We start from the raw sequence: 17,372 nt of genomic DNA, 5'->3' as shown, positions 1-17,372 counted from the left end.
CATCACTAAAACTAATCAAAGTGAAAGGCAATGTTAGGTTGCCTAAAGCTGGTTTTGGTGTCAACTCTGAGAGAACTAAATTCAACAAGCCTAATAATTTTGTGAACAGTAAGAACAGAGATAATAGATGTCATTCTACTGAGAACTTTAAATCTGTTAACAATGTTAGAGTAGAATCTATTGATGTTCCTACTACTATGACTGATATGCCTGTTGCTCCTGTTTTTGATGCATGTCATAAATGTTGTGGTGTTGATAACTGTATGCTTTGTGCTTTCAATACAATGTCTGCTTATTTTAGAAATTTGCATGCTAAAAATGAAAACACATCACCTAGACAACACACTAACAATAAGCATGCTAGATCAAAGACTACTAGTCCTCCTCGTGTTAGGAAGGAGACTTATGTTCCAAAGCCTAAAACCAAAGTTTATAAGGCTGTTGTTAAGGAAGTAAGTTCAGTCAAGAGTGAGCCAAGTATCAGTTCAAGAGGCTCTGTTGTATTACCTGATAGAAATCAATTCTTTAAGTTTGCTGGACCCAATCAAGTGTGGGTCCCAAAGAAGGTTTAATCAAGTTGTCTTTTGCAGGGTGCCAGTGGAATTGTACGAGTTACTTGGGTGCTTGATAGTGGAGCGTCAATGCACATGACTGGCAATAGATCCCTGCTGGAAGACATAAGAGAAGGAGCTGGCCCAACAGTCAGTTTTGCTGATAATAGCAAAGGTCGTACTGTGGGATATGGCAAGTACAAAATTGGAAGGATCATCATAGAAGATATTGCTATAGTTGAAGGACTTCAACATAATCTCCTGAGTGTCAGTCAGTTTTGTGACAAAGGATATTATGTTCATTTTGAAAAGGAGATATGTATCATTAAGCATATCAAGGATAAGCGTCCTTCACTATGTGGCATAAGGAAAGGCAATATATTCGTAGCTGATTTGTCTTCAGGACCAGGAAATGAAGTTCACTGTTTCTACGCCAAAGCGTCTGCTGAAGATAGTTGGTTATGGCATAAGAAGCTCTCACATCTCAACTTCAAAACCATGAACTCTCTAGTCCAGAGAGATCTAGTGAGAGGTTTGCCTTCCCTGGAATTCTTTATTGTCAGAATAAATGGAACAATTATTCTACTATTTTGATCCCATTCAATATACACAAAGTATATAAGTATTATTCAATAGTCAAGATAAACTATTTCCAAATAATACTTCAGTCGTTCCAATGGTTTGTCTAACACCATTTAGACTGTGAACCTTTATTATATTATATAAGGAGTTCGACAATCTAATTTTCAGCTATCCCATTTGATACTAGATTGTCTACAATATATAATATACAGACAATGTGAAAACATGCATTCAAGATTCTCAAATAATGATATATACTTCAAACGAATATTTCAGTACAACCCTAACAATCTCTCACTTATACTCAAGATATTCTTTAAGTATATCAGTGTTTATTACAAGCAATCCACTATGTATTATATATAACTATGTGACAAAGTATCTGACTCCTATCGCTTCCACGTGCTCCTGAAAAGCCTTAGCTGGTAAGCTCTTCGTGAAAGGATCTGCTCGATTGTCCTTCGATGCTATATAAGCCACAATGATATATCCTCGCTTAACGAACTGTCGTATGAGGTGATACTTACGCTCTATGTGTTTCGCTGCCTTATGGGCCCGTGGTTCCTTGGTATTTGCCACATCACCAGTATTATCACAATAAATCATGATTTTCTGTGGAAGATTAGGAACCACATCCAAATCCAGCAGGAAGTTTCGGAACCATATAGCCTCTTTGGCTGCCTCAGAGGCTGCCACATATTCGGCTTCCATGGTTGAGTCTGCGATGCATTTCTGCTTCACACTCCTCCATATTACGGCTCCACCTCCCAAAGTAAAAACACATCCCGAGGTGGACTTTCTCTTATCCTCATCTGTCTGGAAATCTGAATCGGAATATCCTAGAGGCAATAAATCAGAGGACTTATAAACCAACATATACTCCTTAGTCCTTCGCAGGTACTTGAGTATTGCTTTTACAGCACTCCAATGTTCCTGTCCTGGGTTTGACTGATATCTGCTAACCATGCCCACGGCAAAGCAGATTTCAGGCCTCATACATAACATTGCATACATTAGGCTTCCATATGCCGACGCATAAGGAACTGCCTTCATGTTCTCTATCTCCTTAGGTGTCGAAGGAAACCGACTCTTTGATAGAGTAACTCCATGTTTGAAGGGTAAATTACCCTTCTTAGAGTCCTGCATGTTAAAACGAGCCAATACGTCATTTATGTAGGGCTCCTGAGATAAAACCAACATCCTTTTCTTGCGATCCCTTACAAGTTTGATCCCAAGGATGTATGTTGCTTCACCTAAGTCCTTCATTTCGAATTATTTGAACAACCATGCCTTTATTGAAGACAACATCTTAACATTGTTTCCAATGAGTAAAATGTCATCAACATAAAGCACTAGAAAAACCATTGCATTTCCCTCACATCTTTTATACATGCATGCTTCGCTTGGACATTGATCAAATCCATACGACTGGACTGCTTGATCAAAGCGAATGTTCCAATACCTAGAAGCTTGTTTAAGTCCATAAATAGACCTCTTCAGCTTACATACAAGATGCTCTTGGCCTTCTTTAATGAATCCCTCTGGTTGCTGCATATAGATGGTTTCCTCAAGATTTCCATTAAGGAAAGCTGTCTTGACATCCATTTGCCAAATCTCATTATCGAGATGAGCTGCTATAGATAAAAGAATACGGATTGACTTAAGCATGACTAACGGCGAAAAGGTTTCCTCATAATCGATACCTTCTTTCTGAGTATACCCTTTCGCAACAAGTCTCGCTTTCCAGGCTTTCACCTTTTTGTCTGATCCCCTCTTTTTCTTGTAGACCCACTTACATCCAATAGGTTTTATACCTTTGGGTGGTTCCACGAGCTCCCAGACCTTATTAGAATACATTGATTCCATCTCAGAATCAATTGCCTTTTGCGAAAGACTTGCATCTTTGTCTTGTATTGCTTCTTCGTATGTCCGGGGATCATCATCATGTTCACCAGAGACCAAATCCGAAGACTCCCCCAAAAACATGAATCTGTCGGGCTGTCGAACAACCCTCCCACTACAACGAGGAACTGGTGCGGTATTGGTGACAGGTTGTACAGTCTGCTGTGGTTGTTCTACTTGTACTACAGGTTCATTATTCGTCCCTCCCACTAGTTCCTCTAAAACGATACTACTCATGGGTTTGTGATTCATTATATAGTCTTCCTCTAAGAATCTTGTATTGGTGCTAACAGTGATATCCCGATTCTTAGGACTATAAAATAAATAACCTTTTGTTCTCATGGGGTAGCCTACAAACAGCTTTACTTCTGTAGGAGATTCTAGCTTAGTCGCGTTCTTGTTCAGCACATGTGCTGGACAATCCCATATCCGAATGTGTCTTAGACTCAGTTTGTCCCTGATCCACAATTCTAAAGGGGTTTTAAGAACAGACTTAGAAGGTACTAAGTTCAGAAGATAAGCTGTTGTTTCTAAGGCATGTCCCCAAAACGACTTGGGTAAATCCGAATAACTCATCATCGATCTAACACTCTCTAAAAAAGTCCGGTTCCTTCTCTCTGCTACACCGTTCTGCTGGGGTGTGCCTGGTGCAGTCAACTGGGATTCTATCCCATTCTCTGACAAATTTTCCCTGAATTCCCCAAGCAAGTATTCGCCACCACGATCTGATCGTAGTGACTTGATACTTTTATTATGTCGCTTCTCCGTTTTAGCTTTGTACACTTTGAACTTATCAAAGCACTCAGACTTACGGCGCAACAAATAAACGTACCCATATCTAGAATAATCATCAATGAAAGTGACGAAATACTCATAACCACCTCTTGCTTGGATATTCATGGGTCCACATAAATCAGAGTGAACCAATCCTAACACTTCTTTGGCTCTATTTCCCTTTGCCTTGAAAGGCCTATTGGTCATTTTATCTTCCAAGCAGGATTCACAAACTAGAAATGGCTCCACTGCCAATGAGCCTAAAGGCCCGTCTACTACCAGTTTTTGAATCCTCCTCAAGTTAATATGACCTAATCTCAAGTGCCAAAGATATGTTTGGTTCAAACTAGAAGGTTCCTTTCTTTTATTAGAGGTAGAAGATGTGTTGTTCAATACCCTATGTTGTAGTTGCAGTGCAGGTTGACTAGGATTAATTATATACAAATTGTCTTGCAATGTACCAGACCATATAATCTGTTTATTCATCATAATGGAAACATTACTATCCAAACAAACATTATAACCATCCAAAGCAAGTTTGAAAACCGAAATCAAATTCCTTCTAAAAGAAGGTACATAAAGACAATTGTTCAAAACCATAATCCTATCAGAACCAAAAGATAAATGAATAACTCCTACTGCAACTACTGCTACTTTCGTAGCATCTCCCATGAACACGTATATCTCGCCATCTCTAAGCATTCTGGATTGCTAGAACCCCTGCATAGAGTTACAAACATGATCAGTGGCTCCAGTATCTACACACCAAATGCTCGTAGATATAGCCGCTATAAATGTTTCTGTAACTAGAGAAAGAGACATACCAGTATTGTTTGTCTTCTGAGGAAGAGGACAATCCTGTTTCCAGTGACCCGACTGCTTGCACCGGTAGCACTTTCCCTTAGGCTTTTTCAGACCACCTTGAACTCCCACTGCCTTCACAGCTTTCTATGTCTGAGCTTTTTTCTTCTTCTTATTGCCTTTCGGCTTAGAGGAAGAACCTTTCTCAGCCATATTCACCTGAACACTCTGCCGAAATAATCCATCAGCTGCCAGAAGTTCTGTCAGCAGTTCCGCGAGACTATACTGCCTCTTGTTTATGTTGTAATTCAAGCGGAACTGCTCAAAACTCTTGGGCAAGCTCATAAGGACAATGTCAATCTGGGTTTCCCCGTCAAGCTCAGCACCAAGGTTCTCTATCTCATTCAGATGTGACATCATCTTGAGAACATGATCCCTTACAGGTGTACCTTCAGCCATCTGAGTGTTCATTAAAGCCTTCATGGCTACTTGCCTAGTAGTCCTATTCTGATCTCCAAAAAGTTCCTTGAGATTAAAGAGCATATCCGAAGCAGAGGCCATAGCCTGATGTGGATGCTGCAAAACACCCGACATTGCTGCCAGAATATAAAATCCCGACATCTCATCAGCCTTTGTCCACCGCTTATAATACTCCTTATCATCATCAGGAGCATCAGCAGCAGGCTTCTCAGGCTTGGGTTCATAAGTGCAATACTTGTACTCCACAGCAATCAACACAATGTCCAAATTATGTTTCCATTCAATATAGTTAGGTCTGGTAAGTTTGTTATCCTTAAGTATGGTGAACAGTGGATTAAAGCCCATTTTATCCTGAGAATCATGCATGAAAAAATCACATTACACATTGTTAACGGAGAAAACTGGTAGGTTAACAAAGATGAGGTTCGCGGCGTGGATCAAGATTTCTGTTGGCGAGAATGTAGGAAGTGGTTGGTAGTTTGTTATGGAGGTGGCTGCAATTGTAAGCAAAGGGTTCAAGATTGCTAACTGGAATAGCTCTCTAGAATGATCGATGCCTACAATCTGCCTACGTACCCCTATTTGTAGGGGATCAAGCCATTACGTAGTTCTTTCTCCTAAGAGACCCATGTGGGCTGGGCCTCCCCTTCTAGAATCTTCCTCCTGGAAGGGGTCCAATACGATGAGGCCTAGCCCTCTGGGCTTACCCCAAATGCAAGGACACTCTCCTACTCCCCGACAGGGACAACCCGCCAGACTACAGAGATAGGACCTTCCAAGGTGTCTTCTTCTCTATCCTCTACCTCCCAAGGAGGACAACTCCCTAGACTACAAGGTAAGATCTTCTTAATTTAACAATGAGATCTACTCGTGCTCAAGGGCGTCCCCCTAAACACAAAGTTCCTCTCACTGCTCTTCAAAATTATGACAAAAATGAACTTTCCTTGGCAAGTGGGCGCGCCTAAAGATAGGGCGCGCCCTATCTTTCGACAGGGTTATCTTGAGACTGGATTGGTCTTGACTTTCCTGGCCCAAATAGTCTTTCTTCCGTGGGCTCGGCCCATTTAATAAGTCCTCGCAATTTCGTATATAACAACTACCCCCCAGATCTTGGTGGTATTGAAAATGTCGACGAGATCTTTAAAACTTTCACCTCCTTTCAGCAACTGTCTTTGACCTATCTAGGCGCGCCTTGGGTTCATGACCGTTAAAGCCCTTGTTGTATACAGCTGTATCCCATGATCGTGTTATTTTTCCTTTATTTTAATTCTTCATTTTCTCCCAAGTATAAATACGAGTCTTCTTTTCACTTCTTCATTTTCACCGTTTTTCACTCTAAAAACCCTCTACGCCGCCGTTCTCGTTCTTCGAGCTGTATCAGTCGCGTTGCTGCTCCATTCGTGATTTTAAGGCCATCCCACAACTTCTCTCGTCGTAAGGTACATATACATGTCTTCTTTTTGTCATTTCACCGAGTAAATCTTCGTATTTAAGCACATGACTTTTCACTTTCTTCACTGTTCTTCATACACTTCCTCTGTATATATATGCGTGTATATATGTTTGATCTTGTTTTTTGGTATTGTGATTTTGTGTTTATGATATCGAAGTGTTATGATTTAGAGATTTGATGGGTCTGCTAGCTATATTGTGTAATCCTTACTTTCCCTTTTGTAAATGTATGTTGGAGAATGATAGCTACTCAGCGTTGTTTGTACTTTCTTTTCATTGATAGGGCGCGCCCTATGACTAGACGCGCCTCCTCTCTTCTTAAGTTAGCACCTTTATCTTCTTCCGTATACATAGATCCGCATATCAGTACCAGATTTTTGCCTGAAATTTCTTTGTAGCTTTCTAAAGTATCCGTCTTTACTTTATGTTTTACCCATCCTTCATCTATTTCCTTTTCGTCTTGGCGCGCCCAGTTGTTTCATCATTCTTTTTCTCTTCTTTTGCAGCTGGCCAATCTGGGCGCGCCTAGTTTACCTTCTCCTACTCCATTACGATCCTTTCCTCCCCAATCTTCTACAATTATGTCTGAAAGTGGAGCATCTTCCCCTGAAATCCAAGAAACTCATCATATAGACATAAATGACCTCTTGGATCAAGATGAACGCGACCTCCATGTCTCTGCTAATCGGAAAACCTTCCAAATTACTGAATCAGATGAAGAGCAGCAAGATAAGGTTGAAAGCAGTGGTCCTGAAGCTAGTATAGATGAGGAAGATTCTGAAGAGATTGAGGCGGAGGCCGAAGTAGAAACATTTTACCACGATTTGAATGATGAGGAACCGGACAATGAGGCGCGCCCTCCCTCTCCTCAGCCTTCTCCTAATCCTTATGCCCATCCTAGAATTTCTGACCATGAATTAGATTTTGATTGGGACGAAGATAAGGAGATTCGAGAAACCGTAAAAACTAAGGCTCGCAAAAGGGCTGGTAAACTGGCCTGCGTAGGTTTATCCTCCACTGCTTCTAATGCAGAAATCAAATGGTGTTTAAAATATTATGACAAAGGATGCATTTGGGCGCGCCCTCATCCATGGATGAGACCCCATATATTTGATTATAATCCCAGGCTAAGAATTCCCAGAATGGTCCTTACTCCAAAGTTGGTTAAGTTAGGCATCGGTCCTCCACTGCATCCCTACTTTAGATCCATTATTGAATGGTTCGATATTGCCCCCATCCAACTCTCTCCCAATAGCTGGAAGCTTGCCATCGCCCTTTATATGTTGTATCGAGACCATAATCAACGTGCTCCTACAATGGAAGACCTAAGTTACTTCTTCAGACTGGGCGCGTCCAGTCTAGGTTACTTCTATTTAGTGGTAAGGAGATCTCACAATTCCACGGGTTGGTCCGAAGGCAAAACCAGCAATGAAAAGAAATGGAAGGAACCGTTTTTCTATGCTTGGCCAGAAGAACGGATTAGAACTCAATTCAATACTTCGCCTAGTAAGCTATCCTTTGGCGCGCCATATCTTCCGGCGCGCCGTATCTCTTATCTCGTTTTCATCCTTACTTTCTTAGAATGACATACTTAGATGTTTTCTTTCCTTCTTCTTACTTAGTTGAAAGGAAACAATCTGCTTTATCAGGGCGCGCCAAGAGACGCGCAGAAAATATCATTAACCTCCCTTATGAAGCTAAAATCATCAATCACTTGGTTACTACTGAACGGCTGAAGGAATATGGATTTTTAAGTGACGCAGTGGGAGATATATGCCCCGTATCAAGATTTTTATGGGGGTCGCCCTATAAAAAGAAAATCCAAAGCTGTTGAGGAGATTGAGATTGAGGAAGAGGAATCTGATGAAGTTGACTATCATGGCGCGCCTGATTACGGTTATACTTCTTTAATTATACTTCTAGTCTGCTCTTTTATTGTTCACACCTCTTATTGTTATGTTAAGCATGCTGATATCTGTATCTTGCTTTACCTTGCTATTTGTCACTTTTCTCATGTTCTTCTATATTTCCAGATATGTCGCTCCCCGCGGGATTTGGCGTGAAAGGGGGGCGCGCCACCAATGTGGGCGCGTCCGGTTCAAAACAGACGCCAAAAGTGTCCGTTAGCCAACAGGCTAAAAAGCCTCCCTCTCCTAAGAAGAAGGTCCAGGAGAAGAGGAGGAATCAAGAGTTGGAGGTACATTCCTCAAAAAAATCGAAGCTGCAAGAATCTCCTTCTGGGTTTCCTTATGACGCTCCAGTGACAGCTGCTGGCGACTGGTTTGCTAAGGTAGCAGACGGTTATATTGAGCCTTCTAAGTTCACGAGCTGGCAGCAGAGAAATGGCGAGCAGGCGGCCGATGCATGTAGGCGCGCCGCCGCAGAATTGTTCTTTCATTTGACCTGCAACCCCTCAGACACCGAGAAACTCAGGGCGAGCCTCGATGCTGCCAGGGAAGAAAATACTAAGATGAAGCAAGTGCTAGCTGAGGCTGAGAAGGATAAGGCTGAGCTGGAAAAGTTTAAGACTAGAGCCATTAAGGATATCTCCAGGCTGAAGTCAGATGCTGATAACCTTAGGACGGAGCTAAACAAGACAGCCCAAGACTTGTCCAATGCTGGCGAGACAGTTGTCTCTTTGGAGAAGAAGATTGAAGAGTTGGAGAGGCAGCAAGCTGAGACCAACCGCCTTGCTTATGCAGATGGATTTAGGAGTTACGTTACTGGCTTTCTTGCTGTAGACCCTGACTATGACTGGAGTAGATTTGTTCCTGCCACCAGAACATGGATCGAAGAGTTCAAAGTGGAACAAGCCCAAGCTATTGAGGAGAGGAGGTTGGAGATTGAATTAGAGGCTGCATCTGACTCTGCCAAGAAATTTCTGGAACAACCTTCTCCACAAGAGGCGCGCCTAGATGTTCAAGATGAGGCGCGCCAATTGGGTCAAGAATCTCAAGAGAATCAAATCCCTAGAATCCAATCTGGTGGTGATACTCTCCAGGAACCTTTGACTGTTGAGACGGCTGAGATGACCGGGTCACAACCTAACATTCCTGACTCTTCTCAGGATCAGGTCTAAGTTTATTAAACATTTATCTGTCTGAATGTTCATTTGGGTGCAGGTCCCTGTAACCTTGCAATTTGTAGTTTTGATACATTATCTTGGATTTGATATGAGGGCGCGCCCTCTCGTTGTATGTTGACTTCTTTTTATTTCTATGATCACCTTATTATGCAAATGTTTGAACTTTCTGCTTATTCCTTCTAAGTTATATCATTTCAGTCGGGCGCGCCTAACGGGTTGATGCGTCCTTTTTGCTGTGCTATAAAGTATTTATAAGTAATAAGGTGGCGCGCCGTATGACCTGGCGTGCCCAATCTGGATGCCTTTGTGACCTTGAAACAGCAGTTTATTTGATAGGTGGTGATCATTTTATTAGATCATTTTTCCTGCACATTTTTCTTCAATATTTATCTTTCCTTAATATTGTTAGGATCTGGCGCGCCAGGTCTTGTCTGGTACTTGAAGTATTAATTTTCCTGTCGACTTGTCTTGTCTTTTAATTTCTTTTGCTTAAGAATGATAAAGGACAAAGTTAATAATGGTGGGGCGCGCCTTAAGATTGGGCGCGCCGTATGTTTGTAGACGGCAGAATCAAGCAAACTATACTAGCATTATCATTTCATCAAGGGATCATCAAAAACATTCCATCTTCTATTGTTCTTAACAATTACAGGTTGCTTCTATTGATAGTATTTCTTTAGGTGCTCAGCATTCCATGCCTTAGAGATGGGCTCACCCTGCATATCCTCCAAGTAGTACGCTCCTCCAAAGATCTCTGCTCAAATACGGTAGGGCCCTTCCCAATTTGCCCCAAACACTCCATGACCTGGCACTTTCATCCCTGGCATCATCTTGCGCAACACCAAGTCCCCCACCTTGAATGGTCTAGGCTTGACTCGACTGTTATAGAACCGGGCTGTCCTTTGTTGATATGCTGCCAACCTAACTTGCGACTCCCTTCTGACTTCTTCCAACATATCTAGATGTAGCCTCTGATTGACAACATTGTCCTCTTCCTGGAAGTGGTCTCTCCTGAAGGAACCTGCTCCGACCTCTACTGGAACCATGGCTTCACAACCATAGGTCAACATGAACGGCGACTCTACAGTGGTTGTCCTTGGCGTAGTGTTGTATGACCATAGTACCATTGGAAACTCCTCCGGCCAATCACCTTTCTTCTCTTCTAACTTGGCCTTCAGCGTGTGTTTGATGATTTTGTTGATTGCCTCAGTCTGTCCATTGCTTTGTGGATGATACACAGCTGCAAAGTTCCTCCTTATATTCAAGTCATCACATAACTTCTTCAATTCTCTGCTATCAAATTGTTTCCCATTATCAGATATTAGTTTGTACGGGATACCAAATCTGCATACGATTGAATTGAATACAAAATTTGTTATCTTCTTAGCAGTAATGGTTGCTAGAGGTGCGGCCTCGGCCCATTTTGTAAAGTAATCTACTGCCACTACTGCATACCTGACTCCTCCTTTGGCTTTTGGAAGCTCTCCAATGAGATCTATCCCCCACAAAGCGAATGGCCATGGACTGAGTAACGGAGTCAGACTTGCTGCAGGACGTGATGAATATGTGGCGAATCGCTGGCACTTGTCACACGCTCGCACGAACTTGCTTGCTTCACTCCTCATAGTTGCCCAGTAGTATCCTTGCCTAAGGATCTTCAGTGCAAGTGAACTACCCCCCGAGTGATTGCCGCATATTCCTTCATGCACTTCCCTCAAAATATAATTGCACTCTTCTCCTGCAATACACTTCAGCAGCGGCTGGTTGAACCCTCTCTTGTACAAGACACCATCATATATTACAAATCTCGCTGCTTTGTATCTGAGACTTCTGGATTCCTTTACATTTTCCGGGAGCTGACCCTCCAGGATGAACTTAAGTATAGGGGTCATCCAAGTATCCATAACTTCGTCCTCTACCTCCATCAGATCTTCTCTGAATCGAGTAACCTTCTGTTCTTCTGACACACTTGGCTTCTCCTGGACACAGAATTGGATAGTTCCCAAAAGTTTAGTATCCCTTCTAGAACTGGCTTTGGCCAGTGCATCAGCACCCTCATTTTTCTCCCGCGGGACTTTTTCCAAATGTATCTCTCTGAACTTCTTCATCAGTTCTTGCGTATGGGTCATGTATTTCGTTCTCCAACCCCGAGCCAAGAACCCCCCGTTTACCTGATGAACCACCAACATAGAATCACTGTACACGATAAGGTTCCTGGCCTTCATCTCTATGGCTAAGGATAGGCCATTGATTAGAGCTTCATATTCCGCATCATTATTGGTTGCTGGGAACCCTAGGTGAATGGCACTTAACAATCGACACCCCCCGGGACTAACCAAAACTATCCCCACTCCAGCTCCATCTGAGTTGGCAGCTCCATCAACATGCAAATTCCACCATGCATCATCCTCAATCAAAAGACCTTCAATGGGCTCAACAACTGGACTATACGGTACTATTGCCCACTCCTGAGCATCATCCTCAAATTCCAATAAGAAATCAGCCAGGGCTTGGCCTTTGATAGTAGCTCTAGGCTTGTAATCCAAGTCAAACTGTCCTAGCTCAACAGCCCACTTCATGAGTCTTCCCGTTGCTTCTGGCTTATGCATAATCTGACGGAGAGGGTATGAAGTTCTTACCTCAATCTTATGAGCCTGAAAGTATGGACGAAGTTTCCTTGCTGCTAAGACCAAGGAGTATACCAATTTTTCCATGCTTGTGTATCTTGTCTCAGCATCCAACAGCCTTTTGCTAACATAATACACCGGGAATTGCACATCCTTTTCCTCCTTTACAAGAACGGCGCTGACCGAGTATCTTGAAACAGCCAGGTATAAGATCAATGTTTCCCCTTCTACAGGCTTGGCCAAGAGAGGTGGCTTTCCCAATTGTTCCTTTATCTTTTGGAAGGCCTCCTCACACTTTTCTGTCCATACGAACGTCTTTCCGGCTTCCTTGATTGCTTTAAAGAACTCTTTGCACCTGTCTGAGGACTTGGACACAAATCTGTTCAATGCCGCTATCCTTCCTGTGAGGCTCTGAACCTGCCTTACATTCTGAGGAGACTCCATATTAAGTAATGCCTTGATTTTCACAGGGTTGGCCTCGATCCCTCGATGGTTTACCATGAACCCTAAGAATTTACCAGACTCAACTCCAAATACACACTTCTGGGGATTCAGCTTCATTCCATACTTCCTAAGTATGTCAAACATTTCAGCCAAGTGCTGAATGTGATCTCGCGCCTCCTTGGACTTGACCAGCATGTCATCTACATAAACCTCCATAGTCTTGCCGATCTGCTCCTTAAACATCATGTTTACAAGGCGTTGGTAAGTGGCACCTGCATTGATTAGTCCGAATGGCATCCCTATATAACAATATAGGCCTCTGTCAGTTATGAATGAAGTGTGCTCCTGATCTGGCTCATGCATGGGTATCTGATTGTACCCTGAATAGGCATCCATGAAACTTAACAGAGCGTGTCCTGCCGTGGCATCCACCAACTGGTCTATCCTTGGGAGTGGGAAACTATCCTTTGCACATGCTTTGTTCAGATCTGTGAAATCAACACAGGTTCTCCACTTCCCATTAGGCTTCTTGACGAGGACCGGGTTAGCCAGCCATGTAGGGTAGAACGACTCCTTGATCAGCTTAGCACCCAACAACCGGTCAACCTCTTCCTTTAGTGCTTGGGCCCTTTCTCCACTAACAGGCCTTCTCTTCTGTCTCATCCCTTTCTTGGTAGGGTCAATGTTTAGATGGTGACTCATTACTTCTGGGTCGATCCCTACCATATCAGCATGACACCAAGCAAAAACGTCCAAGTTGCTTCTTAAGAAACGGATAAGGCTTGCCTTCAACTCTCCTTTTAGCTTAGACCCTATCTTTAACATTTTGGCCTCCGCGGCTTCCCCAACCTGGATTTCAATGGTATCTTCAGCTGGACCGGTCTTGGTTGACTCTAGGGGTAGCCTCGGGTCTAGATCAGACTCCTCTTTGGTTCCAGATGTTTCCCCTTTTTCCCATATAGAGCAAGGCTTAAGCTCTGCATCTGAATCTACTTCCACTGGTCTTTTCCCTTTTGATTGTTTGAGATTATCTCCTTCATCAGGAAATTGGACGAAGTAAGTCATATTGACCTCCCCGCCAGTGTTGGCAACAAGGGGTTCTTTCAATGATCTACTCTTCTTGAAACCTTTAAGAGATTGCAGGTAACACTCTCTGGAGTCATACTGGCATCCCCTCACAACTCCAATCCCTCCAGATGTTGGAAATTTCATAGACAAATGATATATCGATGTGACCACTCTCATTTCTTTCAATAACGGTCGCCCAACAATGGCGTTGTGTGATGAGTCGTGATCCACAATCATAAAATCCATCACCTGAGTGGCTGAGCATGTTCCTTCTCCTAGAGTTACCGGGAGCCGGATGGTCCCCTTTACTTTTACAGCCTCTCACCAAATCCATAGATATAGACATCCTCAACTTTCATATCCTTATCAGGGAGGCCAAGCTTCTGGTAGGTGCCATAAAAGAGAATGTTGACAGAGCTTCCGTTATCAACGAGCACACGATGAACATTCATTGGACCAATACGAAGGGCGATTACCAGGGCATCATTGTGCGGGTGGTGAACCCATCTGGCATCTTCTTCTGAAAAGGTAATGTCAATGGCTTCGCCTCTAAAGACTTTAGGCGGTCTAGATGACAAATTATGTATATTAGTAAGGGGCCTACCTTTCGCTTCCTTTGCATATCTCTCCATAGCCCTGGTCCCCTCACCGGCCAAATGTGGTCCTCCAAAGATGACATGAATGCTTCCCTCCTTAACGAACTGGATGTCCTCTTGCTTTCCCCTTTCTTGATCGCCTGTATAACCAAGCCCCCTTCTGTCCTTGGCTCGGATATCCCGTCGGGACCGGGCTTCTCGCACTATCCATTCATTAAGCTGGCCTTCTTTGATTAGCAACTCGATCTCCTCTTTCAGTTGTCTACATTCATGGGTATCATGCCCGGTCGATTCGTGGTACTCGCAGTACTTGTCCTTATTCTTGGCTTGCCAGGAATTTAGTGGAGCTGGCCTGCGGAAGAGTCCCTTGTCACGATTAACCTCGAAGATGTGATCAATTGGCGCGGCAAGTGGTGTCCAACGATCTTCCCTTTCTTCGTGATCTCGAGGAGGTGTGTAGTTCCTTCTATACATGGTGTTGACCCGGTTGGGACTTCGTCGCCTCCCCCTTTGCTCTGGACTTGGGGACCGGTCCCTTCTCTTTTGTCAGGCCTTACCAGGGCTTCTCTCATTCTTTCGACTCTCAGCCAGTGACTGTTCAACATTTTTGTATGCCTCAGCCCTTGCATATAAATCTGCCAGAGACTTGGGATCATTGCCTTACAAGTGCTTCCAAAAATCAGTTCCTACTCGAAGCCCAGCCACCAAGAAGCTTTTCAGTGTCTCATCAGTTGCCCCCCGAACATTGGATGACTCTGCATTGAAACGTTTGAAGTAGGCATGAAGAGTCTCTCCTTCCTTTTGTTTGATATTTGCCAGAGTGGTGACCGGTGGAGCGTACTTGACGGTTGCCTGGAACTGAGTCAAGAACATAGTCTGCATGCTTGTCCAAGAAGTGATGGATGCTGGTTCCAATTTCCGGAACCATTGGTAGGCACTATCTCTGAATGTGGCCGCAAGAAGTCTACACCTGACAGGATCCGGTATCTGGTAGACACCCATCTCAACATTGAACCTTCCAAGAAACTCTACAGCATCTGAGTTGCCATGAAACTTTAAATCGGAGGTGGTGTTTCTGTAATTGGCTGGCAGCGGAGCCTCTATTACTTCAGCAGAGAATGGTGATAGGGCTTGGCTTGAAAGAGACGTTTGGCTTCCGTCGAAATGTGCCAGAAGTTTCCTTAGGCTGTTGACATCAATAGCTCCGATGCATGGAATGGTCTGAACGTTTGGCTGTGACAGAGTCATTGATGGTAGTGTTCCGGTAGCCATGAGGTCATTTGCCGTGGCGAGAGTATTGGATTGATTAGCGTAAGTCTGAGCAGATGGGGGCGCATTGGCCTGAGATGAGGCTTGAATATGCGGATTGGCATGAGCATTGGCCTGAGACGAGGCTTGGATGTGCGGATCGGCAATGGTCTGATCAAGATTTGCCTAACCATTCATTATTACATATCCTACTACTACTAGAACGAAATATAACATAACTTTTACGATAATTTACAAAGAGGAGACAAGAAAAGAACCTGATGATGAGTCTTTCCGTTGCCCGGAGACGTCGCATGCTCGCGCGTTCCTCCCTGACTCTGTCGTCCTTCAAGCACGATCGAGTCTCGCTCCGATCTTCCTCCTAAACCACGGGGTTCTTGTTCTTGCGATCGGTCATAGCTTCTTGAGTCTGATCCATGCGGAATCTCCTTCCTATGTCCTTCTCGACCCGTGCCTGCCGTTCTTGATCCGGTACTCGCATATTCAGGTCTGCTTTCAAGATCTTTGATCAGGGCCAAAAGATCCGCCCTACTGACTCTTCCTCTGTATCTTTCCGCCAGAGCGTTAACATCTCGACTGGCCTCCTCCAGATGTGCGGTCGCTCGTCTATCTTGCGGGGGTCTTCCTCCGTCCCTGGCGCCCTCTCCTCCGGTAGTAGTCTGGCCGCCTGACGCGAATAAGTTTCGTGGAACAATCACAGGTCTTCTATCATCGCGATGGCCTGACTGACTTTCCTCTTCAAAGGGCTGCTTCCCGGAACGATGTGTTCCGGGAACAAGGGACTCCAGTTGAGCGACTCGCTCTCTGAGAGCTTGCTGTTCTCTCGCTTCGTTTCTCAAGTAGTGCAACTCCTTGAGTAACTCCTCGTTGCTTATGAATACCGGCGGCGAGCCGGAGATGGGGCGTCTCATAACGCCAGACTCTCCGTCTGTTATGATGATTGCTCTGTCCTGGGAGGCGTTCCCGACCGGCGTGTTGTCGACGGGAGGGTTATCGCCTATCCCCGATCTAGGATCGGGGGGTTGGTTCCCGCCGGGCGTTGTCTCGCCGTGATTCGACATCTTTCTCCTCGATGGAAAATCTTGAACTAGGCCCCTCCTTCTAGCGCCAATTTGTTAACGGAGAAAATTGGTAGGTTAACAAAGATGAGGTTCGCGACGTGGATCAAGATTTCTGTTGGCGAGAATGTAGGAAGTGGTTGGTAGTTTGTTATGGAGGTGGCTGCAATTGTAAGCAAAGGGTTCAAGATTGCTAACTGGAATAGCTCTCTAGAATGATCGATGCCTACAATCTGCCTACGTACCCCTATTTATAGGGGATCAAGCCGTTACGTAGTTCTTTCTCCTAAGAGACCTATGTGGGCTGGGCCTCCCCTTCTAGAATCTTCCTCCTGGAAGGGGTCCAATACGATGAGGCCTAGCCCTCTGGGCTTACCCCAAATGCAAGGACACTCTCCTACTCCCCGACAGGGACAACCCGCCAGACTACAGAGATAGGACCTTCCAAGGTGTCTTCTTCTCTATCCTCTACCTCCCAAGGAGGACAACTCCCTAGACTACAAGGTAAGATCTTCTTAATTTAACAATGAGATCTACTCGTGCTCAAGGGCGTCCCCCTAAACATAAAGTTCCTCTCACTGCTCTTCAAAATTATGACAAAAATGAACTTTCCTTTGCAAGTGGGCGCGCCTAAAGATAGGGCGCGCCCTATCTTTCGACAGGGTTATCTTGAGACTGGATTG

At 44.1% G+C, this 17,372-nt stretch overlaps 2 protein-coding genes across 2 annotated transcripts; one reads left to right on the top strand and one right to left on the bottom strand.

The window, feature by feature from the left end:
- Positions 1–7,123: 7,123 nt before the first annotated feature.
- LOC108212385 (uncharacterized) lies at positions 7,124–9,621 on the top strand. Its single transcript, XM_017384110.1, has 2 exons — positions 7,124–7,529; positions 8,576–9,621. Exons 1-2 carry the CDS (start codon positions 7,124–7,126, stop codon positions 9,619–9,621), a joined length of 1,452 nt encoding a protein of 483 aa, XP_017239599.1.
- A 4,456-nt stretch (positions 9,622–14,077) lies between these two features.
- LOC108212384 (uncharacterized) lies at positions 14,078–14,836 on the bottom strand. Its single transcript, XM_017384109.1, has one exon. It carries the CDS (start codon positions 14,834–14,836, stop codon positions 14,078–14,080), a length of 759 nt encoding a protein of 252 aa, XP_017239598.1.
- Positions 14,837–17,372: the final 2,536 nt, after the last annotated feature.

The sequence above is a fragment of the Daucus carota genome, chromosome 3 (genome assembly GCF_001625215.2).
Source record: "Daucus carota subsp. sativus chromosome 3, DH1 v3.0, whole genome shotgun sequence".
Taxonomy (NCBI): domain Eukaryota; kingdom Viridiplantae; phylum Streptophyta; class Magnoliopsida; order Apiales; family Apiaceae; genus Daucus; species Daucus carota.
The sequence above is the reverse complement of the archived record's forward strand: the minus strand, read 5'-3'. Positions and strand labels throughout refer to the sequence as shown.

Excerpts from the sequence above, each read along its gene's own strand:
- LOC108212384 (XM_017384109.1), bottom strand. The coding sequence starts at position 14,836 with ATGTATAGAAGGAACTACACACCTCCTCGAGATCACGAAGAAAGGGAA.
- LOC108212385 (XM_017384110.1), top strand. The coding sequence starts at position 7,124 with ATGTCTGAAAGTGGAGCATCTTCCCCTGAAATCCAAGAAACTCATCAT. Across the intron at positions 7,530-8,575 it reads TAAGGCTCGCAAAAGGGCTG|ATATGTCGCTCCCCGCGGGA; the intron begins GTAAACTGGCCT and ends CTATATTTCCAG.